A 23716-nucleotide genomic window follows, 5' to 3' on the forward strand; every position below is an offset into this window, starting at 1 on the left:
GGGCCCTGCTGGTACCCAGACTTCCTGTTGGTAGAGAGCTGTGAGAGCCCATCACTGAGTTCCAGAATATAAGCCCAGGGCTGCTGCATCCATCGGGGCAGAGAAGACCTGCTCATTGCCCTCCAGAGGCCAGTCTGAGACCCCCACGGGGCTCGCACGCAGCAGGTCCTTTCCTGACTGCGTTGCTTGGTGGAGAGCCTGCCTCAAGACCGGCAGAGGCCTCTCCTAGGGTCGCCCGGCCTCCCCAGGCAGGCGTCTTCCTGCAGATCGGGCCTCTGTTCCTTATCCCCTCACATCAGCCCTCCCGGGGGGGCCATCCTTCCAGGGGTGGGCTGCCCCCCGGCAGGACATCTGTTATTCTGAGGCAGGTGTGAGCATCAGGGTCTGGCTTCACCAGGCACACGTAATAACTCCGTACCTTTTGTTTCAGGAATGGGCAAGGAAGTGGGGAATCTGCTGCTGGAGAACTCACAGCTTCTAGAAACCAAGTAAGGATGCTCTTCCTCAGCACCACAGTTGCTGAGACAGCCCCCCACCAGGACCAGGGGCTCCTGTAACAACTGCGTCGGCCCAGCCTCAGGGCAGTCCCCAGGGAGGACCTGGACCCACTGGACTGAGCTCACCCCTCCTGGGGAGAGGATGGGGTGGTCACCTCCTCTCACCACTTTCAAGACCAGGATGTGTCTGCTCAGATACACCAGGGTGGGCAGACCCCTTTGAAACCCCATTACTTAATGTACACACCGGCTCACAAGGAGCTCCCCTCTTTCTGCCTTTTCAAAGAAACGCTCTGAACGTGGTGAAGAACGACCTCATTGCCAAGGTGGACCAGCTCTCGGGGGAGCAGGAGGTGCTGAAGGGGGACTTGGAAGCCGCCAGGCAGGCCAAACTCAGACTGGAGAACCGCATCAAAGACCTGGAGGAGGAGCTGAGGAGGTGAGCGGGGCTCCTTGAGGGGCGGGGCTCCCACGGAGGCTGGGCCGCCAGGCGTGGAGAGCGGGGTCAGGCCCCACCCAGGCCCCTCCGGTCCTCTCCGCAATCCCCTGGCATCTGCTGTCTAGCTAACCACACCCCCTGAGGTCATTCCTTCCCAAAGTGGCTCACTTTGCGTGCTCACTGCTCAGCCTCCTGCTCATGCCTGAGCTACATCTCATATTCGACCCCATCCAGACCCAACTACTGTGTTGGCCACCCACCCCTCCCCTCTTGTCTCCACCATCCTCGGGGGAATAATCCCACACGAGGGACAGTGTCTTGTCTTGGGTGTCCTTTCTCTGGCGGCTGAGCGGGGCCTTCCCACTCCTCTCACACTATTACATTCATTCAGGAGGAGGGAAGGGAGGATAATGGCCTCTGGCCACCGCGGGTCCCCCGCACTCTCGTCTGCTCCCCAGCCCTCGATCAGTCGAGGTTGGGTCACAGAGCCTTGCTGGGAAGCTCTGGGGTGTCCTCCCCAGCACTCTGCACATCCCTGTGGCCTTTCTCTTCCAGCCTGATCCTCACCCCATTCTCCCAAAGTGGTGCCTTTGGCTCCAGACAGGAAAGGGGAGGTGTGAGGGGCGGGCCCTAGGCAGGTGGCACCTGTGCCAGGTTTGTGGGACTGGGAGCCAGGTCTCCTCTGGCCCTGCCTGAAGCCAGCACTGCCTTTGCCTTCCCGTTAGCAATTGACCACCTGAATTGAGGTCCTGTTCCTTGGCTGGGCTTCAGGGCACATGTGGGCAGGGGTGTGGAGCCACCCGTCCCCAAGGCACTGGCAGGAATGCTCAGGGCCTAGAACCTGAGGGGAGAGCCCTGAGTGCAGCTGAGAGGTGGGACACATCCTCTGGGCCAGGGCCCAGTGGGGCCCTCACCCTGCCCCGCTTCCTTCCTCATCCTGCAGAGTGAAGTCAGAGGCCATCATTGCCCACCGTGAACCCAAAGAAGAGGTGGAGGATGTAAGCAGCTATCTCTGTACAGAATTGGTATATTCCACTATTAACATGTGGGCACTGGGGGTGGGCAGTGTGGGCGGGCTTCCCGGGGATGTGCTGGTTCTTCTGGGTCTCTGGGTCCTCCTCACCCCTCCTGTGTGATGACTGCACCCAGCAGCAGCCCCCCCGCCCCACTGCCCCGGTGACTTTGTGTAGTCAGAACCAGCCCCCTCTCTGCGGGATGCCTCCTCTCACCTAGGTCCTAGCAGATGTGGATTGCACTGTCACAAGTGGGGTCTCCCTGCTTACCGGCCCAGCTGCTGCCCCACACACAGAACAGTTTGAGTACCTGAGGCCCTCAGATGCCTCATCTGTCCTCACAAACCCCCGGAGATGCATGGAATGTTCTGAGGAAAGCCCTAGGGGTGGCTGTAAGGAAGGGTTTGTAGGGGTCTTTGCCCTTCCCAGGTCCTCTCCAGAATAGGGGCCCCAGCCCAGCGACCTGGCCGCCTTCCTTACAGAGAGAGCAGGCATGGGTCTTTTAAGCCAAGGTGAAGTTTGGACGCCGACCTCACCACTCATCCACTGTTATTTTGGGGGTTGTGGGATGCACGTAACAGGATGCCGATCCCATAGCAGGCACTTGGGAAACTGTAGCTGTTCACCTTACCCATCCTGCGCAGCCCCTCACCGCCAAATACTCTAGGAAAGAAACAAAGCCACAGGTGTATTAGGCAGCTGCGGCTCCCCAACGCCCTCCCACTCGGGCATGGAGGGCACCCGATTGGTGCCTTGACCTCCTGATGGGGGGCCTGGGGCTGCCGACGCTCCTGTGAACTCCGAGTGCCGGTGGTGGGGGCACTAGGGGAGGGCAGCCCAGAGCAGGGCTGCGTAAGGAGACAGTCCTGCCAGGGACAGCAGATCCCATGCAGATCCACCGGTACCTCAAGTGTCCAGCTCCGAGGCAGTGACCAGAGTCCTGCTTGCCAGACCTTCCCCAGAACCTTTCTTCCTGCTATGCCACCGTGGGCCAGTCCCACCTGTTAGCATTGACCGGTGGCATTTGGGATTGCCAGGGTGTCTGGGAGCTTGTAGGAAAACACACTGTGTGTGTTGTACCCCTCGAGTGTGTCATGTGACCTTCTGGAAAGAAGGGGGGGCCCTTTCGGGGTGGTGGCTCCTGTTCCTGTGCCCACCCCTCCCCACCATGTTTGCCTGAAGCTCTGTGGGAAAGCGCCCTCGGGTGCGCCCACTCCCGGAGGCGGCCCCTCGCTGGCTGAGCAGCGGCACTCTCCCTGCAGGACAAGATCCCCATGGCGCAGCGCCGCCGCTTCACGCGTGTGGAGATGGCCCGCGTGCTCATGGAGCGCAACCAGTACAAGGAGCGGCTGATGGAGCTGCAGGAGGCCGTGCGGTGGACCGAGATGATCAGGTGGGCCTCCAGGCGCCCGTGGGCTCCGGAAGACACGCTCCCATCTCCGTCTGTGAGCTGTGGTCGCTCTAGGAGGCCCTGGGGATGGGATTGAGGCTGACCGCCCCCACACCTCCCTCTCTTCCGGGAGAATTAAGGGTGTCGGGTCCTCCCTGGTGGGAGCCTGCAGGGGGCCAGCAGAACTGGGCCTCTGGTGCAGCCCTGGCCTGGCCAGTGGATGTACCTGCTGGGCTAGAGAGATGCTGGGGTTTGTTGGGGCCAGTGCACCGGGGTCTGTCTAGGAAGTTATGGGTGACTCGCCTGGGAGCCCCTCTTGTCTGATGCTCCAGTCCGTGTGTCCATGGGGAGGGTCCCAAGCAAGGGAGGCAAGAGGGGCCCGGTGAGAGGGGGGCTTGGTTGGACTGGGTGGGGCCGAGTCAGGCTGGGCATGGCTGAGTGGGGCCTCTCCTCCTGCTCTCCCCTGTAGAGCATCCCGAGAGCATCCGTCTGTCCAGGAGAAGAAGAAGTCCACCATCTGGCAATTGTGAGTTGGGGGCACTGGGAGGGCACTGGCAGTGGCCGCTGGGGAGGTCTCCCCTCAGGCCACCCCTCACCCCCTATGCTTCGGCTGGCAGCTTCAGCCGCCTCTTCAGCTCCTCCTCAAGCCCTCCTCCGGCCAAGCGGTCCTACCCCTCCGTGAACATCCATTACAAGTCACCCACCACGGCCGGCTTCAGTCAGCGCCGCAGCCACGCCATGTGCCAGATCTCCGCCGGCAGCCGGCCCCTGGAGTTCTTCCCAGATGAGTGAGTTTCCCAGGCCTGCCCTGCCCTTCCCCGCTGGCCTGCACAGGGGGAGTCCCTGTGTCCCAGGGCCCCTCCCCTCCAGGCTCTGAAGCAGGACCGGTTTCCACCTTGCTGCTCTGGCGGCTGTGCTCAGGGGATGGGGTCCGTGGTGGGAAGGACACTGACCAGGCATCAGGGGTCACAACCTCTCCGTGCACACCGTGTGTACCCCTCCACCCCCAGTGGGAGCATTGGATGTCCCTCAGCAGAGGCTGCGCTCCCCCACAGTCCCTCCGCTTAGTCCCAGAGGCCTGTGCCTTGCTCCTCGGATGACCCCCAGCAGGCAGCCCGCAGCCATTTCAGGTGCCACCAGGGCTGTGGGTCCCTGCCAGCTGGCCCAGGGCAGCGGCTGGATGTGGCCTCCAAGCCTAGAGCTGGGGAGAGCCCCCTGCTGTCAGACGGGCGCCCGGCAGGGACGGTCCAGGTCCAGGAGGGAGAGCTCCGGGGCGGCAGGCGTGCTCCCTGCAGACACAGTAACCTGCCCTTCCTCCGCCAGCGACTGCACGTCCTCTGCAAGGCGGGAGCAGAAGCGTGAGCAGTACCGCCAGGTGCGCGAGCACGTGCGCAATGACGACGGGCGGCTGCAGGCCTGTGGCTGGAGCCTACCAGCCAAGTACAAGCAGGTGCTGGGCGCAGGGCAGCGTGGGGGGCGCCGCAGGCGGGGAGCCCCGGGGGAGCCCCGTACGCACCCAGGGCCCCAAGTCCAAAACCTGGAGGACCGGGTAGTGGACTGTGGCCCCACACGTGTGAGCCGGCCAGGCCTGGCACCCACAGCGCCCCTCTGCCTTGTTCCTGCAGCTGAGTCCCAATGGGGGTCAGGAGGACACCCGCATGAAGAACGTACCCGTCCCCGTGTACTGCCGCCCTCTGGTGGAGAAGGACCCGACCATGAAGGTGAGCCCCGCGGAAGGCGCGAGGCTGGGAGAGGTCCCCCTGCCCCAGAAGCCCGTGAGGCCGGACCTCATGGCCCTGTCCTCCCAGCTGTGGTGTGCCGCGGGCGTCAACCTGAGCGGCTGGAAACTGAGTGAGGATGACCCCGGGAATGGAGTCAAGCCTGTGCCAGGCCGCGACCCTCTGACCTGCGACCGGGAAGTAGAAGGAGAGACCAAGAGCAACCACGCGTCGCCCGAGAAGAAGAAGGTCAGAGTGGCAGGCAGGGCCAGGGCCACCTTCTGCTTCTGCCATCCCGATGGCTCTGCTATGACTAGTCTGGGTGGGAGTGACAGAAACGGAGGACAGCTGGGGACAGTGGCGGGAGACTGGGGTGGCCCGGTCCCCAGCCGGCGGGTGGGGCAGCAAGGAGGAGCGGAGGCTCAGGGCAGCCAGGCTGGAGCAGGTCTGTGCCTGCCCAGGAGCCGTGTGAGGGGCTTAGTGCCTGGAGGCTTCATTTTCTGTCCCGGCTCGATGTGGGGGCCAGTGACTTAACCACTGAGCGCTCAGTCTTCCTCTGAGGAAGGGAGGCCGTGAGTGCCACGACCTAGGCACAATGTGCAGTTCTGAGTTCTCACCATCCTGGTGACAAGGGAGGACATTCAGGTCCCCTAAGGCCACGGGTAAGGCTAGATCCTGAGAGATTCCAGGATCCCCCCCACTCGCCCCCCCATTGCTGCTACAGTAGTGAGCGCTCAGGCACCAGCCCGTCCCTGTGCTCGGAAACAGGCAAAGGAGCTCCCCGAGGCGGACGCCACCTCCAGCCGCGTGTGGATCCTCACCAGCACCCTGACCACCAGCAAAGTGGTGATCATCGATGCCAACCAGCCGGGCACCGTCGTGGACCAGTTCACCGTGTGCAATGCCCACGTCCTGTGCATCTCCAGCATCCCCGGTGAGTGCTGGGCCCCTGCTGCTGGCCGGGAGTCAATGCGGAGCGTCCAGGGAGGAGCTGTCTGAGCTCTCTGCTCAGTCCTGTTAATGATGCAGGAGGAGACCCTGTATGACACTCACCCGGTGACAAGGAGATGGGGTGGCATCACAAACAGCCCCTCCCTTCCCCCTGCACCCTCACCGGGACTGGAGCTCTGGGTAGGGTCCTGTCATGGGGGCTTCTCAGCGCGGGGTGACGGGGCTGTGACTCTCCCTCCAGCGGCCAGCGATGGCGACTACCCTCCGGGGGAGATCTTCCTGGACAGCGACGTGAACCCTGAGGACTCTAGTGCAGACGGCGTGCTGGCCGGCATCACCCTGGTGGGCTGTGCCACCCGCTGCAACGTGCCGCGCAGCAACTGCTCCTCCCGTGGGGACACCCCAGTGCTGGACAAGGGCCAGGGTGAGTCCTGGGCCTGAGCCCGGGCGGCCGTCTTCTCTCACCCAGCCAAGCTCACCCCTCCCTTCCACAGGGGAGGTGGCTGCTGTCGCCAATGGGAAGGTCAACCCATCTCAGTCCACGGAGGAGGCCACGGAGGCCATGGAGGTGCCAGACTCTGGGCCCAGTGAGGCAGAGGCAGCTGCGGTGCGGCCTGGGCCCCTCACAGAGCACGTCTTCACCGACCCGGCCCCTGCCCCACCCCCCAGCGCCCAGCCTGACAGGTGGGCTCTCTCAGGTTGGGGCAGCAGGGGAGGAGCGGCGGGGGGGGACTGGCAGAGGTGGGCAGGGACGGGCTTCCATGGGCTACCCTGGAGCTGCCATCCTCCCTGCAGTGAGAACGGGCTGGAGACGGACGTGAGCGGTGTGCAGCCTGAGCCGGAGCCCAGCGGGGACGCCATGGGGGCCAGCAGCAGTGCTGCACCCACCATGTGGCTGGGAGCCCAGAACGGCTGGTAGGCTGGGCCTTGGGGGCCGGGCTGGAGAGGGTCCCCTGGGCGAGCCCCCACCCACCGTGCCTCCTCCCGCAGGCTCTACGTGCACTCGGCTGTGGCCAACTGGAAGAAGTGTCTGCACTCCATCAAGCTGAAGGACTCCGTGCTGAGCCTGGTGTGCGTGACCCCCGCCGGGGGCCGGGGTCGGGAGGGCCGAGGGCAGCCAGCCTGAGCCCGGCTCACCGCCTTCCCATTGCAGGCACGTGAAAGGGCGAGTGCTGGTGGCTCTGGCCGATGGGACCCTGGCCATTTTCCACCGAGGTGAAGGTGAGGCCTGGCACGGTGGGTGGGGGAGCAGCATCTGACGTCCAGGCAGGGCGTGAACCACCCGCACCGTGATCAGAGGCGGCCTGGCCAGGCCTGAGCAGGGGTCGCGGGCTCTCTACAGACAGCCAGTGGGACCTGAGCAACTATCACCTGATGGACCTGGGCCACCCGCACCACTCCATCCGCTGCATGGCCGTCGTGTATGACCGCGTCTGGTGCGGCTACAAGAACAAGGTGCATGTCATCCAGCCCAAGACGATGCAGATTGAGGCAAGTGCAGGCTGGGGCTTCCACACACCTAATGGACTCTGGTGGGGGCTTCGTGGGGTCAAAGGAAATGCACTTAGGGAAGCGACTGGTTCATCCAAGGTCATGGGCCAAAAAAGGGCAGCTGGGCTGTGAATGCCCGTCTTTCTGGAGCCCACCTGCTGCTTCTCCCTGAAACAAGCAGATCGGCGTCTGATTGGGCCCTCTGCACTTCCCTCGGGCACTGCTGTGGGGTGGGGCTGGGGTGCTGGGGCTCCTCCTGGGAGCCAGGACCCACGGGAGCAAAGAGGCCCTAGAAAGGTGGCCATGAGCTGCTTCAGGGACTCTTGGCCATGGCAGCTTCAGGTCCCCCCACCCCATTGACGGGCTGCCCTGACCCCGCAGAAGTCGTTTGACGCCCACCCACGGCGGGAGAGCCAGGTACGGCAACTGGCGTGGATCGGCGACGGGGTGTGGGTGTCCATCCGCCTGGACTCCACGCTGCGGCTCTACCACGCCCACACCCACCAGCACCTGCAGGACGTGGATATCGAGCCCTACGTCAGCAAGATGCTGGGTGAGGGGCCACCCCAGCTGGGCATGTGGGGGCAGGAGGGTCCCCCGAGCCCGCCCTGCTGACCCGCCTCCCCCCACCCCCAGGGACAGGCAAGCTGGGCTTCTCCTTCGTGCGCATCACAGCCCTGCTCATCGCGGGCAACCGCCTCTGGGTGGGCACCGGCAACGGAGTTGTCATCTCCATCCCGCTGACTGAGAGTGAGTGACCCACAGACATCTGTAGAGATGGCCTGGCTGCCACTCACAGGCGCATGTCAGGGTCCCAGGGGCGGGCGCGCTCTGCCAGGACACAGGAGGACGCGGGCTGCCCTAGCCGCAGCCCTCCTCAGCCAGTCCCTCCTATGACCACTTCTCTTCTCTCTCTTCCATGCTCCGCCCCTCACCTCCCCCAGCTGTGGTCCTGCACCGAGGCCAGCTCCTGGGGCTCCGAGGTAAGTCCGGAGTGCCTGCCTCCTGCTCTCAGAAGGAAGCCCCCCACTGTGGACGCCCTGGGGGCTGAGGCTGGCCTTGCCCCTCGGACTGGCTCTGGCACCAGGCAGGCCCCACCCTCTGCCCTCGGCTGCTGGAAAACTGGTCCTCCCAGTCAGCAGGTTCAGCCCCTCCGGGCCCCTCTCTCTCCAGCCAACAAGACGTCCCCCACATCTGGGGAAGGGGCCCGCCCAGGAGGCATCATCCACGTGTACGGAGACGACAGCAGTGACAAATCAGCCAGCAGCTTCATCCCTTACTGCTCCATGGCCCAGGCTCAGCTCTGCTTCCACGGGCACCGTGACGCTGTCAAATTCTTTGTCTCCGTGCCAGGTGAGGGGCCGGGCCCCACTCCCCGCAGGGCTGCAGCCGCGGCCTCCCTTCAGGAGCCTGTGTGGGGGGCTCCGGCTGCCCCACTGAGGTCCCTGTGCCCCGATGACAGGGAACGTGTTGGCCACGCTGAACGGCAGCGTGCTCGACAGCCCCTCCGAGAGCCCCGGGCCCACTGCCCCCACCGCAGACGCCGAGGCCCAGAAGCTGAAGAACGTGCTGGTGCTTAGCGGCGGGGAGGGCTACATCGACTTCCGCATCGGTGAGTCGGCGCTGCCGGGGCCCCAGGTGTCCCCGGACAGGGGTGGCCGCTTCACGGCAGCTGTGCTCTCTCCAGGCGACGGAGAAGACGATGAGCCTGAGGAGGTTGCAGGGGACGTGAGCCAGGTGAAGCCCCTGCTGTCCAAGGCCGAGCGCAGCCACATCATCGTGTGGCAGGTGTCCTACACCCCTGAGTGAGGCTGCGGCCGCCGCCACCCCGCCCCGCCCCGCCTGATGCCACCTGCCACGTGTACATACAGCCCCGCCCACCTGCCCACCGCCCACCCAGGGGGCAGCCTGCCCGCAGGCAGCCAGGCGCCCGTCCACCCCACTTCTAGCCTCTCAACCTGCAGCTTTCACCTTTGGTCCGGGCCTCCCCATGAGCTGGCAGAGAGCATAGGGTCTGGCTGGGAGCGGGGAGTAGGGTGGCGTCCTGACCAGGGAGGGGCAGAGCCTCTCGGGACACCCTCTCCCCAGCAGCTCCTGGCTGGCACCCAGCCCAAAGCCCTCCAGGCCCGAGGGCACTTCAGGGCCAGAGCGAGGCAGAACCCCAGGGTGGGTCAGGCCAGGGAAGCCCCTACAGGTGGCTCCGAGCTCCACCCTGGGCTCCCCATTCCAGTCACTCATTCCCAGGATCTCTCCAGGGAGTCGAGCAGGGACTTCACCCTGCTGAGTCTTCCCACCCGGAGTCCACTTGCCTTTGGCTGCTGCCCACGGGAGTGGGGGTCCAACCCTCAGGGAGCTGGCCCAGTTGCTAGCCTTCCCTGGGCTCCCCCTCCCCCATCCTTGCCACCCTGGGAACTGGCATGAAAGCACGTAACCAGGCTCCCTGGGGCAGCTGCCTGAGAAGACAGACACACACTCTCATCCCGCTCAAGCCCCGTGATCGTCCTGTGTGGCAGGCTCTCACCGGCCCTCACTGACCTGTGTCCTCCCCGACCCTGCTAGCTCTCCCTGGGCGAACACCCACCTTGTAGAAGCAGGCCCCTTGAGTCCCACCCCTCCCGGAAGCCCCTAGGGTGGAATTTCTCAGGCTGCCAGGGCAGGCCCAAGCCTCAGGAAGAAGGGGAGGCCCCTGGTCTCTCCCGGGGTCAGTCCTTGGATGTAGGCTCAGCCTCAGGGTGACGGGGAAAGGTGTGCTCCAGGGCCTGCCTCCTGTGCAGTCTCCAAGGAGCCCAGCTCCCAAGACACGCTACTAAGTGCCTAGGGGTAAGCGGTGTGGCCTGCTCCCTTGAGGGCATCTGATGATACGCCACCGAGCAGAGGCCCAAGGGCTAAGGACAGGAGCCGCCTCCAGCCGGCTCTAGGCGATGGCACCTGCCTGCTTTGAGGGGCACCGTCCTGGACTGCCAACTCCCCCACCTGCCCAGGCCTTATTCCTGTTCCTCGAGGCACCGATCAGGGCAGCCCCAGGTCCTGCTGCCCACCCACCTCCCACCAGAGAAGCACAGATCTTGGGCAGCCATCCCACGAGCCCAGCTGGCCACCGCTGCAGCCACCTGCAGCTGCAGGCTTCTCCCCACCACCCTGCCACTCTCCACTGTGATGTACGTCAAGTCCCTTGTCTGTCCTCACAGGGCCTGAAGTGACTCGGGGGTTAGCCGGGTGGGTGCAACTGGGTGACACGATTCTCCTCAGGCTTTGGTCCTGCAAGTGAACCTACATATCTGCTCTGTAAGTAATAAATGTCTTAACATCATGCTTCTGTGTCCCTGGGCCCAAACCAACTCGAACACAAAAATTTTTCTCAATTTATTATAAAAAGAAGTACTGGGACAAGCCAAGTACTAGGGTGGCACCCTGCCGCATTCCAGACGTGCTGTAAACGGGTGCAGGCTGGGCTGGGCCTCCTGAGAACCTCAGCCAGGACAGGAAGGCCTGGAGCAACCAGAGCTCCGCAGGCGTGCACCACCTGCCCTCCTGTGCCCCTGCCACAGGAAGGGTATTCTGAGCTCCTACGGGTGGGGCCCACGTGTGTGCACACCTCCGGGGCCTGGAGGATGCGGAATCGCCCACAGCCCACTGCAGACGGGCACATCTGCCCGACCGGCTACTCGTACAGCCAGTGCCCGGCGCTGTCCTCCCAGCACAGGAGCTCATCCGTGCGGAACCAGAGCGCTATCTCGCGGCGGGCGCTCTCCACCGAGTCGCTGCCGTGAATCACGTTCCTGTGCGGGAGAGGCGCGCGTGAGCGCAGGCCCGCAGCAGACAGAGCTCGGGCAGAGGGCCCCGCGCAGCCCAGTTCGGGGAATCGGAACCGGCCTTACTTGCCGACCTCGATGCAGAAATCGCCACGGATGGTGCCAGGCGCGGCGTCGGCCGGGTTCGTGGCCCCGATGAGCGCCCGCGAAGCGCGCACAACGTCCAGACCCTGCCACACCTGCAGACGGGGTCGGGGGTCAGCACGGGGTCAGCGCGCCGCCCTCCCGCCAGCCAGCACTCACCATGGCCACCACCGGCCCGGAGCCCATGTACTTGACCAGGCGCCCGTAGAAAGGGCGCTCACGCAGCTCGGCGTAGTGCTGGCGCAGCAGCTCCTCCGAGGCCTGGGGAGGGAAGGGGAAGGGCCGCGTGCTCCTGGGACCCCCACCCCCCACGCGCGGGGACCCACGTCTCCCCCTGCAGCCCACCCCGCCGCGCTCCCCACGACCGGGGACCCCGCCCCCACCCCCCCGTCCCGCTCCCCACGCCTGGGGACCCCGGCCCTCACCAGCACCAGCTTCAGCGCCACCAGCTTGAAGCCCTTCCTCTCGAAGCGCCGAACGATCTCGCCCACGAGCCGCCGCTGCACGCCGTCGGGCTTCACGGCCAGGAAGGTGCGCTCGTGCACGCCGGTGTACGCTGTGGGGACCGCCGGGGTCGGGGCGCATCAGACCCGGCCGCACCCCCTACCCGCCCCGCCCGGCCCGCGCCGCTCACCCGCCGGGAAGAGGTTTGCGAAGATGGTCAGCACCAGGCAGATCATGATGGCGGCAGCAGGGCCCGGGCGGCTCGAGGGCCGGGGCGGGGGCGGCGCGCGGGCCGGGGCGGGGCCTGTGCTTAAAGCGGCCTCGTCGCCGGGCGCCGCCACCTCGGTGGACGCGGAGAGGGGGTGCCTGTCGTTCACGCCGACGCCGGGACCTCTGCGGCCGCGCCTGTGACTCCCGAATCCCCTCGGGTCTCCCCACCGCCGGGCGCCTGCGCGGCACTCCTCTCACCCCCCGGCCGTAAGCAGCAGTGTCAGCCTGCTCCTCCCCACAGCCCTGCCAAGAGCCCGCTTTGGTACCCCAAACTCAAACAAGCCACATCCCAGGGCTGCTTCATGTGCCTTTATTCGCGTTCAGTTTCTACCTGGGTCCCGGCAGAGGCAACAGGTCATAGGGAGGGAAGCCAGCGTGGAAGTGACAGGAGCCAGCACCGGGGCTCCAAACCTGCGGGCCCTGCTGCTTCCGGCTTTCCCCCAGCAGCCACCTCCTGCGAGGCCCCCTCAGTCAGATCTGCGTGTTGGGGCAGCGGGAACAGAGGAAAGACACAAGGTGCAAGGTCTGACCCCACCCTTTTCCAAGAAAATGTAGAACCTCAACAAGTCACGGGGAGGTAGGATCCAAGCTCCCAGGGGGCTGATTCAGGTGTAACCGAAAATGGTGGCCACTGGCTTGCACCCTGGCGGCAGCCTGACCGCTCTGGCATTTTAGACTGCGGTGCCCTTGGTCTTTCTCTTCGACTCCTGGTTCTCAGGATAGTCCCAGGGATCAATGCGTATCCTGTTCAGATTGAGCATGGGCTCCTCCGTGCTGGTGTCTCCATTTCTCTGTCGCTCTGCTAGAATCATTGCGCGGAGGAGCGGCGGGTAGGGCACAGTGCGCATTGTGTCCTCCGGCGCCGGCGTGAAAGCGGTGAAGGCCTCCTCCTCGTGCTTGGGCACCAGCCGCCAGTCGTGGTACATGACCTGTTCTATCTCCCGAGGCTCACTCTCCGTCTTTCCTGGGGAAAGAAGGACGAGACTTCTTGCACACACGTTGGCGGAACAATCTGTTGCCGGCAGCCTCCCCACCGGGTTTGGACACCTTACCTTTGAAGGTCAGGACGCCCCAGGCCTTCCCGTGGTCCAAGTTCTGCAAAGCAAGTGGGGAGGAGATCAGCTCAGAAAGCTCGCTTGCCCAGGGCTCGGGCGACAGGATATCCTGTCCCACAAAGTCGTGCGCAGGGGAGACAGTAGTGCCCCGCGGTGCCGGGAGCTGAGGGGTGGGCACCGTGCACGCACCTGCGCCGTGTAGTCGGGCCGGACCCGCGTGAGGCGCCAGTAGCACGGCTCGTCGTGCTGCCACAGCCAGGACTTGCGCGTGACAAGGCGGCCCAGGCCGAAGAGCGGGAGGCGGCCGAGCAACTGCAGGAGGCGGCTCTCGCGGCGCACGTCGGCCCAGGCTCGCGCGGGCAGCTTGCGGCCCAAGTGCGGCCGCGTCAGCGTCTCGTAGTCCAGGGCGTAGCGCTCCGAATCGCGCGGCCGCTCCCGCTGCTCGCGCAGGGCCCGCACGCGGCGGGCCAGCTCGGCGATCAGCCGCGGCCGCACCTTCTTCCGCGCCATGGCCGGGCAGCCTCCGCGCTCCGACCGGAAGATGCCACCGCGCGCCGCGGGGCGCGCCCGACGCCGGAAGCGGCGGGTGTCCCCCGCAAAGGCGTCCGGGCGCGGCCGGAAGGGGAGAAGAGGCCGGGCGGGCCATGGCGAGGGTTGGGTCTAGGACGGGCGGGGGCTCGCGCCGGGGCCGGGGATAGCTGCAGCCCCCGACCTGGGAGATCTCGGATTCGGACACCGAGGGCCCCGCAGGCGAGGAGGCCGCCGCCAGGGTCCGGGACCCGGCGGAGGAGCGCAGGGCGGCGGCCGAGGTGCTGCGGCGGCTGCGGCCCGAGCAAGCCGTGCGGCGCCTGGCGGTGCTCGTGGACCCAGGTGCGGGCGGGCGCGGGCAGCGGCCCGGGGTGGGGAGCTCGGCCTTGGGGAGCTTGTTTATCTGCGCTCTGGGAGCCGGACGGGAATCAGTATGTTGGTAACACGCTGTGCAGGCTGTGGGGCTGCTGTTCCCACCCAAGTAGTGTTCTCTTGTGGGGGAAGGATGGAGTGACAGCTGACTGTCTCTCTGCCCCATCCAGCCATTCTGGAAGATGCCGGTGCCGACATCCTGATGGAGGCTCTGGACGCCCTGGGCTATGAGTACCGCGTGGAGCCCGAGCGCCCTGCCTGGAGCCTCAGGTGGAGCAGAGTGAAGCCAGACCCTTGCCCCTTCAGTGTGAGTGTCCTGGGTTTACGGAATGCAGCCCTGGGTTGGGTGTTTTATGTGACAAAGCTCTTTTGAGAGGCAGCTGCAGCAATTGTGCACGTTTTACCTACCAGTAAACTGAGAACGGGGAACGCTGAGTGAGTGATGCATAGGCCACTCTTGGTAAGTTGCAGGCTGAGATCCAGAGCCTGAACGCAACTGCTGGTGAGGGATGCTCCATTCCAGCCAGGCTGTGGCCACAGGTGTTGCTGCCTGGCAGACCTGTGCTGCTTTTAGTCTCAGTAGAAGGTGGGACGCTAGGTTTCTGTAGAGCGGTCTGGGAAGAACCTGCGCAAGCCTCAGGACTCCTCGGGTGCCCAGGCCATGGCCCGGGGTGCACGAGGCCAAGGGTGGGCAACAGTGCCCTGTATGTTCCCACAGGTGCTTCCTGAGGTGTGGGCTGCGGATGAGCAGGACCGGCTGCTGCTGCTGGAGCCTGAGGAGTTTCTGCAGGGCGTTGTCTAGCTGACCCAGGTGCGGGAGGGAGGGAGGAAGGAGTAATCCCTGACCACAGATCGGGAGGGGCTGGGTTCCCTATTTTGGATGTTGTGGGTAAGATGGGGGAAGCCAGCCGGGCTCTTGGCCTGGGAGCAGGTGGGAGCCACGGCTGCTTCTTGAGGGTAGAAGCCAGGATAAGGAGGGTTCTCTTGAGAACTGAGTCAGAAATCAGGTGGTAAACTGCTGAGAGGGGGCCTGGGGACTAGGGCTGCAGGCTGGTTGTGCAGTCCACCTTGTGACACCCAACCGCTCAGCTGCCGCCTGGCGGGAGAAATAGAGATTGCTCAGCTGATGTTTGCACCAGAGTGTCATTAGGTTAGACCCTCTGCCAGGTCCTAGAGTTCAAGGTTCTCCGTTTATCAAGCACCTGTGTATGTCAAGCAAATGCCAGGCTGGGGTGCAGAGGTGGACCAGGAATGGGGAGGAGGGTTCAGTCCAACTCTGCTAGGAGCCTGGGGTGTGCCCGGATTCTTTCATAGATCTTCTTGATCATGTGGGAGGCACAGAGCTGGTTTTCTAAAGAGAGCTGGTTGGGCGGAGGAGTCCACCCCTGTCTCCTCCCAGCACCGCGGGGTTGTTCTTGGGCTCACTCCCCTGCTTCCTGCAAACTGGCGGTGGCCGGTGGGCCCCGCCTGCCGCAGCCCCGAGGAACAGGTGTGGTAAACCTTCTTGGCTTGCAGACATGTGGCCCAACCTGTTCTGTGCCCTGGATCACTCCTGAGAGCCCTGCCTGCCTCCACCTGGCTGTCATTGGGCTGGATGTTTACCTGTGGTACCGGTCACCCTAACACCCTTAGCCAGCCTGCCTGGGATGGGAGAGTTCGGGCGAAAGGCAGAGGTGGCCCTGGGGGCTGGTGTCACAGCTAACCCTCTCCCTTGGGCGGGCTCTGGGGGCGGGAGGAGAACTCATGGAGGGTGGGGAGCCAGAGGGACGGTCACCTCTGCATAGGTCTTACCAGTCCAGCACCCAGGAGATATGGCAGCCAGAGCGTCCAGCGGTGGCTCGTGCCAAGGTGGCAGTTGGCTGGCCCGAGGTGGAGGAGGTGAGGACAGTTGGGTTGGGCCAGATGGTTGGCATGGGCTCTGGCCCTTGGGCTGCTCTCCAAGACCCAGCAGGGGCTGGTTTGGCACGTGGGTGGCACGTGGGGTTGGTCGCAGCTGGGTGTCCCCCATGGGAACCCTCTGACCCACACCCACGGGCTCATCTCCTTCTCAGGCCCTGGTGCTCCTGCAGCTCTGGGCAAACGTGGATGTGCTGTTGGTGGCCTCCTGGCAGGAGCTGAGTCAGCATGTGTGTGCCTTCACCAAGGCCCTCACCCAGCGTCCCTTCAAGTGTGTGACCCTCACCCTGCTGGGGGCTGCAGCGGGAGGGGTGGGAGTGCCGGGCGGGGTGGCACCTCTCTGGCCTCTAGAGCAGAGGGGGCTGAGGGTTTTGTTGAGCTGGGGGCGGGGCGCTCAGGAGAGGTGATGAAGAGTCTAGGCACTTCTCTGCATCCTCCCCTTCCCAGGCAGTCCCGGGAGTCTGGGGCCTTTTCCTTCTGCACCACCGGGCGCTGGGCAGCAGCCGAGAAGAGTGGCAAGAGATGGCACCGGCCTGCGGGGGGCCTGGTGGCAGCAAATCAGGCAGTTCAACTGCGTCAGCCCGGCTGTGGCCAATGCTGTTGTCGCCGCCTTCCCCTCCCCCTGCCTTCTGCAACAGGTGGGCCCCCCGCCCCCCAACCAGACTCCCAGATATGGAGGCCAGGTCCCCGAGGCCTGCCCCGCCCATCCCTGTGCCTGCCCTAGGTGTACGTGGCCTGTGGCATGGAGCAGGAGCACCTAGCCCTCCTGGCTGACCTCCCTGTGAAGATGGGCGAGGATGTGCGACCCCACAGGGTGGGACCTGACCTTTCCCGCCGCATCTGCCTCTTCCTGATGACCACCAACCCCGACCTCCTGCTGGACCTGGGCTCCTGACCACGCCTGTGGTACCAGACGGGCCCTTCTCCCACCTACTGGCAGGACTGAATGCAGCCCGCCCAGGGAACAGACTAGAAACCACGAGCGGTGGTGTGCGGGAGCAAGACACCCAGTACGACCTGCACCGGGGCTCTCAGGCAGGTCTGACCCCAAGATGGCGCAGGAGGGGCAGCAGAGAAAGTTCTTGCATAACTGGGATGGGCAGAAGAGGAAATTCTCTCCAGGAGATACCAAGCCGGCTGGAAGGTCTGGAGAAGATGGGGGCAGGGCTCATATGCCCTGGGCCCTGTACACACTGGCAGAGGGGCTGCTAGCCAGCTAGGACAGGCAGGAAGGGCTGGGCAGCGCCTCAGGGCCCCACAGGGCAAACGCCGGTCACCTGGAGGCTGCGGGGGCAGGGGAGGCGGGCACCTTCAGAAAAGAGAAGCATTAAGACAAGGTGTTGAGGGAGAAAAAAGAACCAGGCTGTCACTCCTCAAGGGTGCTGTGACCCCCCCCCCCAACAGGAGAAAAGCTGTGGACACCTGTCAGCCCCAGGCCTCGGTCCGACCCCTTTCGTTCCATAGGTATGTAAGCATCAGACGTAAACTCTAAGTTTATTACGGTCGTTTTCAGCCTCAGACGAGAGGAACAGCAGCTGACAACATGCAAAGCAAGTTAAGAAAAACCCAAGGCCGGCGGCGACAGCAGGAAGAGCCGACCTCTCACGAAGCCGTCCTCCTCACAGGCAGCAGACGAGTCTCCCAGGCCTGCAGCCCGAGTCTAGACATGCTGGGGCAGCAGCTCCCCAGAGACTCTGAGAAGGAAAGTGGCTGCTCCGACACCCGGCACAGGAAGCAGACAGACTAGGAAGTCCGGGTCTCCGGATCACAGGGTAACGGCCCCGGAGCCCCTGTAGCAAGGCCTCTCCCAGCCGGGTGGCAGGGGGGCAGCCGAGACAAACCTTGGTTCAGTCCTCCCTCTCCTGTTGCCCTGGAGGGTGGTCCAAAGGGAGAAACAGAGAAAACGCCATCCCAGCTGTAGAAGGCAGTTTTCACTGGGAAACAAGCTAGGTCCTTCGGCAGCGCTTCCTCTGGCAGCGCCGGGTCTCGGGGCTGCTGGGATTGGCTGTGGGCGAGGGCGCAGGGGGCTTGCGGTGGCCACAGCTCATGCTCAGGACCCAGCCCAGCTTGTGGTGCAGCACCTGCTTGAGGCCGGGCGGCAGGGGCAGGCCCTCGAGCGTGTCCCCAGAGTCGGGCCGCAGCTGGCGCAGGCGGTAGCAGCACAGGTACTGCAGGGAGGTGATGCTGGCACAGGAGCGGATCACCTTCATGCTGCTCTTGGCCGCCGTGGAGCACACCATCGGGTAGAACCTCTTGTTCTGCAGCTTGGTGGCTGCCACTCCTGGGGGTGGGGAGGTGGCACAGCCTGAACCCTAAGCTCAGGCTCTCCTAAGGGGACGAAGGATGCTGGGATTTCCACCTACCCCCCGCCCTTGCCCGGTTCTGGGGACCCTGGGACCTCAGGCTTCTGCAAGGACGGCCTTTCAGGGCCCTCAACCTCACCAGGAGCTCAGTGGCAGCCACGCTCTGCAGGCACATGTCAGAGTCACGCCCTCACCTATGCACTTCCTGTTCTTAAAAAAGGTCAGCGTCCCATGCCAGGTGTCCAGGTGCACGCCAATGATGGAGCCCTGGCCGAACCGGGAGGAGAAGCTCGTCTTGTCGCCCTTGTGGTGGAGGAGGCCTGGGGGCAGCAGGGTCGGGGTGAGCCCTGCAGCCTCAGGGCCCCCCAGCCCCGCCCACCCTGCGGACCCCACGCACCCGTGTAGGAGAGGCCCCAGCTGTCCTCATCCCGGCCGAGCAGGCTGCAGAACGTGTGGTGGTACTTGTCCAGGTCCACGTCCGATGTCCCGATGCCCACCATCTGGGAACAGCGGGACTGGCAGAGGGGGCTGGGGACCAAGGTGCCCGGCACCCCTCCCCCCACCCTGCCGGCCACTTACCATGTCAGTGCCGTAGACAGGCGAGGTCATCTTGATCTCCCAGAAGTGCTGGCCCTCCCCCAGCTCCTTGGTGCCCCGGATGGCCGCTGTGCCACAGCTGTACTCCATGTGGAAGTTGACCTTCCGGTTGTCACAGCTCAGCAGGGTGGCTGAGGACTTATTCAGGTCATCCCAGACCCAGTCAAAATCTGCGAGAGAAGAGGCCCAGGCTTGGCAGGCTCCCCCCGCCCACCCCGGCCTGGAGGTCCGCCCACCCGTCGCAGGCCCTCACACTCACACTCGTCCTCCTCCCCGCAGCGGCAGTCCCTGCCCCGGTGGGCAGCGTGCAGGCTGCCGCAGAAGGCCTCACTCTGACTGTCACAGTCGCAGAAGGACTCCCCGGTCACAGGCACGGCGCTGGGGATGGATGACGGCAGAGATGCATACTCGGGGTCGGAATCTGAGTCGCTGTGCTGAGGGGAAAGGGCCAGCTGTTCCCACCTCCTGCCCTCTGCCGGCCCAACTGACCCCTTCCCCCACCTGCCCTGCCACCCACCCCAGGCCCACGGGTGAACGGCTGGACACCCCAAGAAAGGGATCTGGGGCTTTGGCCTCAAAGGGCCTCCTCAGGTCTCAAGGGCTCAGCCAGACAGCCACAGTGACCCTGGACACCTCTTCTGGCTCAGGAGCTGCAAGGGGGCCTCCTTGCCAAAGGCCTACCACGCTGGTGGCTTCCTGGGAGTGGAGTAGAGGGCCCCGGAGGCCCAGCCACTAATAAGCCGCAAGACGGGGCTGCATGCTTAGCCATCGTCATTGTCCAGAGAACATCTAGATTGTGATAAACGGGAGCATGACAGCAAAGTCCATTGCTGACCTAATGAAGGCACCTGGTCTCCCCGTGGCAGCAGCTGGGCTCCAGGGGAGCCGATGGCCGTGGCAGGGCCTGCACACGTGTCTCAGGCCGTGGCCCCCTTGTCCGTGCAAGGGTGTGCTCTCAACCCCCATCACAGGACCCTGACGAGCGAGCCCCGTGGTCTCAGGCTGCGGCAGGAAAACATTCAGTTGGGCCTTGGCCCTCTGCATGTGGCTCTCAGTCCTCACAGAACGGACTCCAAGCCTTGAGGGCCTGATCTTGGCCCAGGGGCCAGACGCCAAGGCTGAGCTGGTCTGGTTCCGGGGACCAGTTGACCCACAGACCCTCCTGGAGGCCAGCGAGGGTGCCTCTGTACACCTTGTTCCTGTTCTAGAGCCACGTGGGCCCCTCAAGACACCCACCCAGGCTCTGACATCTGGCCGACCAGTGAGGGCCTGGGGTCTCAGGTCCCAGGGGTGCAGGCAGCCTCTGCATGCCTGCTCTCTGAGCCCTCCCAGCTTCGCCTGGGGTCCTGGTGGGGCTCTGGCCTCCACCCTCACTCTCCTGGCCTCTGGGTGCTCCTCTGGCCCCCTGAAATGCCCTCCACACAGCGGTCTGGGTGACCTGTTCAGACCTGGGAATCCTGCTGCCCTGAGAACAAAGCCCACAGACTTACTCTCATCAGAGAATGTAAGACCCCCTCCCTGCCCAGCCTCCTCCTCTGCCCTGTCCACCCCTGTCCCCATGGGGCAGGGGTGGGGGTCTGTTTGCCCCGGATGGCTTTCAGATACCACTTCAAAGAGGCTCTTTCAGCCTCTCATGCTGCGTCCTCTTCCTTCTCCTCTTCCCTTCTCGTAGGCTTCCCTGACGCTCTCCTGGGTCCTGCTCACCTGCCTCCTCCCACCAGAACTGAGTTTCTTTGTTATTACACTCAGCCCCAAGTGCCACACAGGAGCTCTGGGAACCGATGGCAGAGACAGCTCAGGGAGCGAGGAGGTTGAGACCCAGTTGGAGACAGACAGCAGCAAGGGCAGTGGCAGCAGGCCCAAAGCACCCCGCTCGCGGGGAAGAGCGATCCCCCACAAGCCAAGGCAGGCCCACTGCTGCCAGAGGAGACAATCCCTTCCCACTGAGTCAGGAGCCAGGGGCACAGACTTGAGCACTGCTGGCCCCGGGGGTCACACTGCTTGGCACCCAGCACACAACCTCCTGTGCAGAGGGCAGACCCGGCCCCACCGCAAGCTGTAAGGAGAGCTTAGAGCAGCAGAGACAGGGACATGTGTGTTCGGCCTTCAAAGGTGCTGGGGTGACACGCTCTCTCCATCCACACATGCACACAAGTACTCCAGGCCCATTAGGTGACCGGATGAGCCACAGGTGCGTATCAGACACCGCACCCCCAGCCCCTGGATGCCTCCCACATCCCACAGCGATGAGCCAGAGAGGCAGGGACAGACAGGAGAAAAGACTGCTCCAGGCCACGTGGTCAGTGGAAGCTGGAGGCGGGACAGGAATGCAGGCCGGGGCCTCTCGCTGGCCTGGGCAGGCAGCTAAGGGAGGCCCCAGGAAGGGGACCCAGGATGTTGCCTCCAATTCTGCCCCAAGCCCTGGTGCTTCCACGGGACTCAGCTGCCCTCACCGAGGGCTGGGGGAGGATAGGCACCTGTCCCCACCCAGACACCTGGCTGAGCCAGGGCACCCAGGCAGGGTGGCTGTGACAGAGCAGAACCAAGTCACCCGAAGATCACCCTGAAAACAACAGAGGTGACTCAGGGCAGAGCCAAAGCCCAGCTCTGGTCTGAGAAGTTCAGGAAACTGACTTGTGAAGCCCTCCCCACATGCCCCCCACGGCAGGCACAGAGGCCACACAGCCCCGCCACCCTGCCCCTGTGGCAGGAGTCAGCGTAGTGAGGCTCTGGTTGCAAACCCCTCAGGTCCATCAGGAACCTGCACTGCAGACAGAAAGCTGAGCCGCCCTCCTCACGGCCTCTGTGTTCCTGGGCCTTGCAGAGCTCAGGGTCCTGAGCACAGAAAGGCTCAGGAATGTTGGTCTTTAAAGATCAAAATTCTTTTTTTAGATGCATATACACAAACGTTGAGTACAGACTTCAACAGGCAGAAAGAACGTCCAGAAGGTTGCACACAGAAGTAACAACAGCTACCCTTGAAAAGCAGTTGGGTAAATGGAATGGAGAAGTTTTAGTTAAATGAACTGACCAAAGTACCCACTGACACCGTCTTCAAAGAAAAAAGTCTACAGAGAAACGTAATATATGCTTTGAGGTCCTGCCACCCAGGGCCACGTGTGTCCTTAACCAGTGTGAAGAGCCTGGGGGAGCAGAAGCAGAGCGCACGCAGGGGACGGTCTGCTAAGGCTGGCCCTGTTTTCTGCCCTCGGAGGCATCTTTCTCTTTCAGTCTCAGTTCAGGCAATGTTTCGTCCAGCCATGACCACCTCACCCACTGGAACCTACCTGCCCATCAGAGTCGTAGCCCCAGTTGGTGGACCCTGCCAGAGCCACGGCCCGGGCATCCGCATCTCGACGAGCTGCGCTCAGGACAAAATGCCATGCTCTGCTGCTCCGTGGGCGCCTGGCCATGGTGGGCAGGATCTGGAAGAAAGCACAAGGTCTGAGCAGAGAAAGACATATGACACACCGGTAGGTCCCCCAGCACCCCCTGCACTTGGCCCCCAGACTGTGCCAGCCCACCCAGGGTCCAGAACTCTCTTCACAAGCTCATACCTCACTCCAGTGTCCGAGTACCTTGACGAAACCCAGGTGGAGAGTGTGGAATGCCATCCTGACATCCATGACTCTCAAATGCCTAGCTCAGCCCCTCTCCGAGCTCGGCCTCAGGAATGCAAGTGTCCCTCCTGCACATCCCTCAAGCATCTCAAACCTTGCCTGCCCCTCCTCCATTCTCCATTTTGACAAACGGCATCTCTAGCCTCCGAGTTCCTCATGCCAGACACACAGCAGTCATCCCCAACACTTCTTTCCTCCCTCCCACCATGGCCTCACAGCCCTCCGCGCCCCACACCATCTCCGAAACATGTCCTGAATCCCTCTCCACCCCTGCTGCCACCTTGCCTGCCCCACCCGCACACAACTCGTCTTCGCTCTGGCTCCTCCCACTTCATTCACTACAACCGAGCTTTTTTTGAAATACAAATCTTAAAATTTTAAATTAACGAATTTTTAACTTCTCAGGGCTTGCCACTGTTCTTACAATAAAATGCAATATCCTACAAAGCCTACAAGTTCCGGCCCCGTTCCGGCTGGTAGCTCTTTCCAGCCCTTCGCGCACAACGCTTTCCCCACAACGCTTTCCCCTCCCCTCTTTGGCTCTCAACTTCCATGCCCGACTTACAGTAATAAGTCGCCCTCTGTGATCGTCTACTTCCCGGCTCTGCCCTGGTTTGAAATCCCCAGGAGGGCCCTGCCACGACCCCGAGGGGCGACAGTGAATGGGCGCAGGCAGAGCTTTTGAGGGCTAGGAGCCCGTCTGCAGACCAGGGTTGGTTACTGGAACCGACCAGAGTGGGCCCGGCCTACTCCTCGCCCGCCACCGCCGCAGCAACAGTAAGCGCCAGGCCGTGCACGCGCAATGCACGGCCCCGAGACTGACCCCGCTGCAGTAGGGGTCGCTTCCCCATCAGGCATCGCACTGTCTCAGGATCGGTGGGGTTGCGGGGTTCCTCCCGCCCGCCGCCCCGCCCGGCCTGCGGCGCAGCGCCTCGCCAGCCTCGCCCGGCCCTGCCGCCGCCGATGCCGCCGCAGGAACAAAGGCGCGCCGGCCCCGCCGCCCGCAGCTCCGAAAGGTCGGGGGGCGCAGCGGGGTCGAGCCGGGCGGGGCGGCCGGGCCCGGGAGACCCGGGGAGGCGCGGACGCGCCCCGCCGCTCACCTGCAGCCGCTCTGCGCCGCCGCGCTCAGCCCGGCCTGCCGTGCCCTACTTTCCGCTCCCGAGCGAGGCGTAAACAATCCCCGCCCTCGCGGCCCGCCCCCTGCGCCGCATTGGCCCCGCAGCGCGCGCGGCTCGG

The 23716-nt window shown here is 64.1% G+C and overlaps 5 protein-coding genes across 8 annotated transcripts in view; 2 read left to right on the forward strand and 3 right to left on the reverse strand.

The window, feature by feature from the left end:
• The window catches only part of MAPK8IP3 (mitogen-activated protein kinase 8 interacting protein 3), a 47443-nt gene extending 36655 nt beyond the window's left edge, over nt 1-10788 (forward strand). Inside the window, exons 11-32 of the mRNA XM_061209012.1 lie at nt 431-488; nt 784-936; nt 1880-1961; nt 3212-3342; nt 3809-3865; nt 3957-4127; nt 4663-4789; nt 4965-5060; nt 5148-5306; nt 5826-5991; nt 6250-6432; nt 6503-6692; nt 6804-6923; nt 6999-7079; nt 7162-7229; nt 7351-7499; nt 7881-8052; nt 8136-8249; nt 8444-8482; nt 8673-8852; nt 8962-9111; nt 9187-10788. Of these exons, the coding sequence (XP_061064995.1) occupies nt 431-488; nt 784-936; nt 1880-1961; nt 3212-3342; nt 3809-3865; nt 3957-4127; nt 4663-4789; nt 4965-5060; nt 5148-5306; nt 5826-5991; nt 6250-6432; nt 6503-6692; nt 6804-6923; nt 6999-7079; nt 7162-7229; nt 7351-7499; nt 7881-8052; nt 8136-8249; nt 8444-8482; nt 8673-8852; nt 8962-9111; nt 9187-9308 (2768 nt within the window). The 3' untranslated portion in view covers nt 9309-10788. The remainder of the gene's footprint in view (nt 1-430; nt 489-783; nt 937-1879; nt 1962-3211; nt 3343-3808; nt 3866-3956; nt 4128-4662; nt 4790-4964; nt 5061-5147; nt 5307-5825; nt 5992-6249; nt 6433-6502; nt 6693-6803; nt 6924-6998; nt 7080-7161; nt 7230-7350; nt 7500-7880; nt 8053-8135; nt 8250-8443; nt 8483-8672; nt 8853-8961; nt 9112-9186) is intronic.
• Nucleotides 10789-10847: 59 nt separating this feature from the next.
• Nucleotides 10848-12304, reverse strand: NME3 (NME/NM23 nucleoside diphosphate kinase 3). The gene is made up of 5 exons (XM_061210363.1): nt 12030-12304; nt 11821-11951; nt 11555-11656; nt 11378-11490; nt 10848-11278 (listed from the first exon to the last, which is right to left on the reverse strand). Exons 1-5 carry the CDS (start codon nt 12073-12075, stop codon nt 11161-11163), a joined length of 510 nt encoding a protein of 169 aa, XP_061066346.1. The 5' UTR covers nt 12076-12304; the 3' UTR covers nt 10848-11160.
• Nucleotides 12305-12399: 95 nt separating this feature from the next.
• Nucleotides 12400-13705, reverse strand: MRPS34 (mitochondrial ribosomal protein S34). Its single transcript, XM_061210362.1, has 3 exons — nt 13354-13705; nt 13162-13204; nt 12400-13073 (listed from the first exon to the last, which is right to left on the reverse strand). Exons 1-3 carry the CDS (start codon nt 13672-13674, stop codon nt 12781-12783), a joined length of 657 nt encoding a protein of 218 aa, XP_061066345.1. The 5' UTR covers nt 13675-13705; the 3' UTR covers nt 12400-12780.
• EME2 (essential meiotic structure-specific endonuclease subunit 2) lies at nt 13673-16861 on the forward strand. Its single transcript, XM_061209843.1, is given in 10 exon segments — nt 13673-13750; nt 13863-14034; nt 14235-14371; nt 14783-14875; nt 15580-15671; nt 15849-15942; nt 16116-16231; nt 16408-16471; nt 16473-16598; nt 16685-16861. Coding segments are annotated over 10 exon segments (1143 nt in total). The 3' UTR covers nt 16856-16861.
• Nucleotides 16862-17435: 574 nt separating this feature from the next.
• Nucleotides 17436-23674, reverse strand: SPSB3 (splA/ryanodine receptor domain and SOCS box containing 3). 4 transcript variants are annotated; one of them, XM_061209426.1, is made up of 7 exons: nt 23581-23674; nt 22148-22285; nt 19120-19238; nt 18843-19030; nt 18661-18763; nt 18403-18583; nt 17436-18241 (listed from the first exon to the last, which is right to left on the reverse strand). In XM_061209426.1, the coding sequence occupies exons 2-7, from the start codon at nt 22210-22212 to the stop codon at nt 17704-17706; spliced, it is 1194 nt and encodes a 397-aa protein (XP_061065409.1). In that variant the 5' UTR covers nt 22213-22285; nt 23581-23674; the 3' UTR covers nt 17436-17703. The 4 variants fall into 4 exon arrangements, with proteins under 4 accessions (XP_061065409.1, XP_061065408.1, XP_061065407.1 ...); XM_061209425.1 differs by having other exon boundaries at nt 19120-19294; XM_061209427.1 differs by having other exon boundaries at nt 17822-18241; nt 18458-18583; nt 19120-19294.
• Nucleotides 23675-23716: the final 42 nt, after the last annotated feature.

This window comes from Eubalaena glacialis, chromosome 13 (genome assembly GCF_028564815.1).
Source record: "Eubalaena glacialis isolate mEubGla1 chromosome 13, mEubGla1.1.hap2.+ XY, whole genome shotgun sequence".
Taxonomy (NCBI): Eukaryota; Metazoa; Chordata; class Mammalia; order Artiodactyla; family Balaenidae; genus Eubalaena; species Eubalaena glacialis.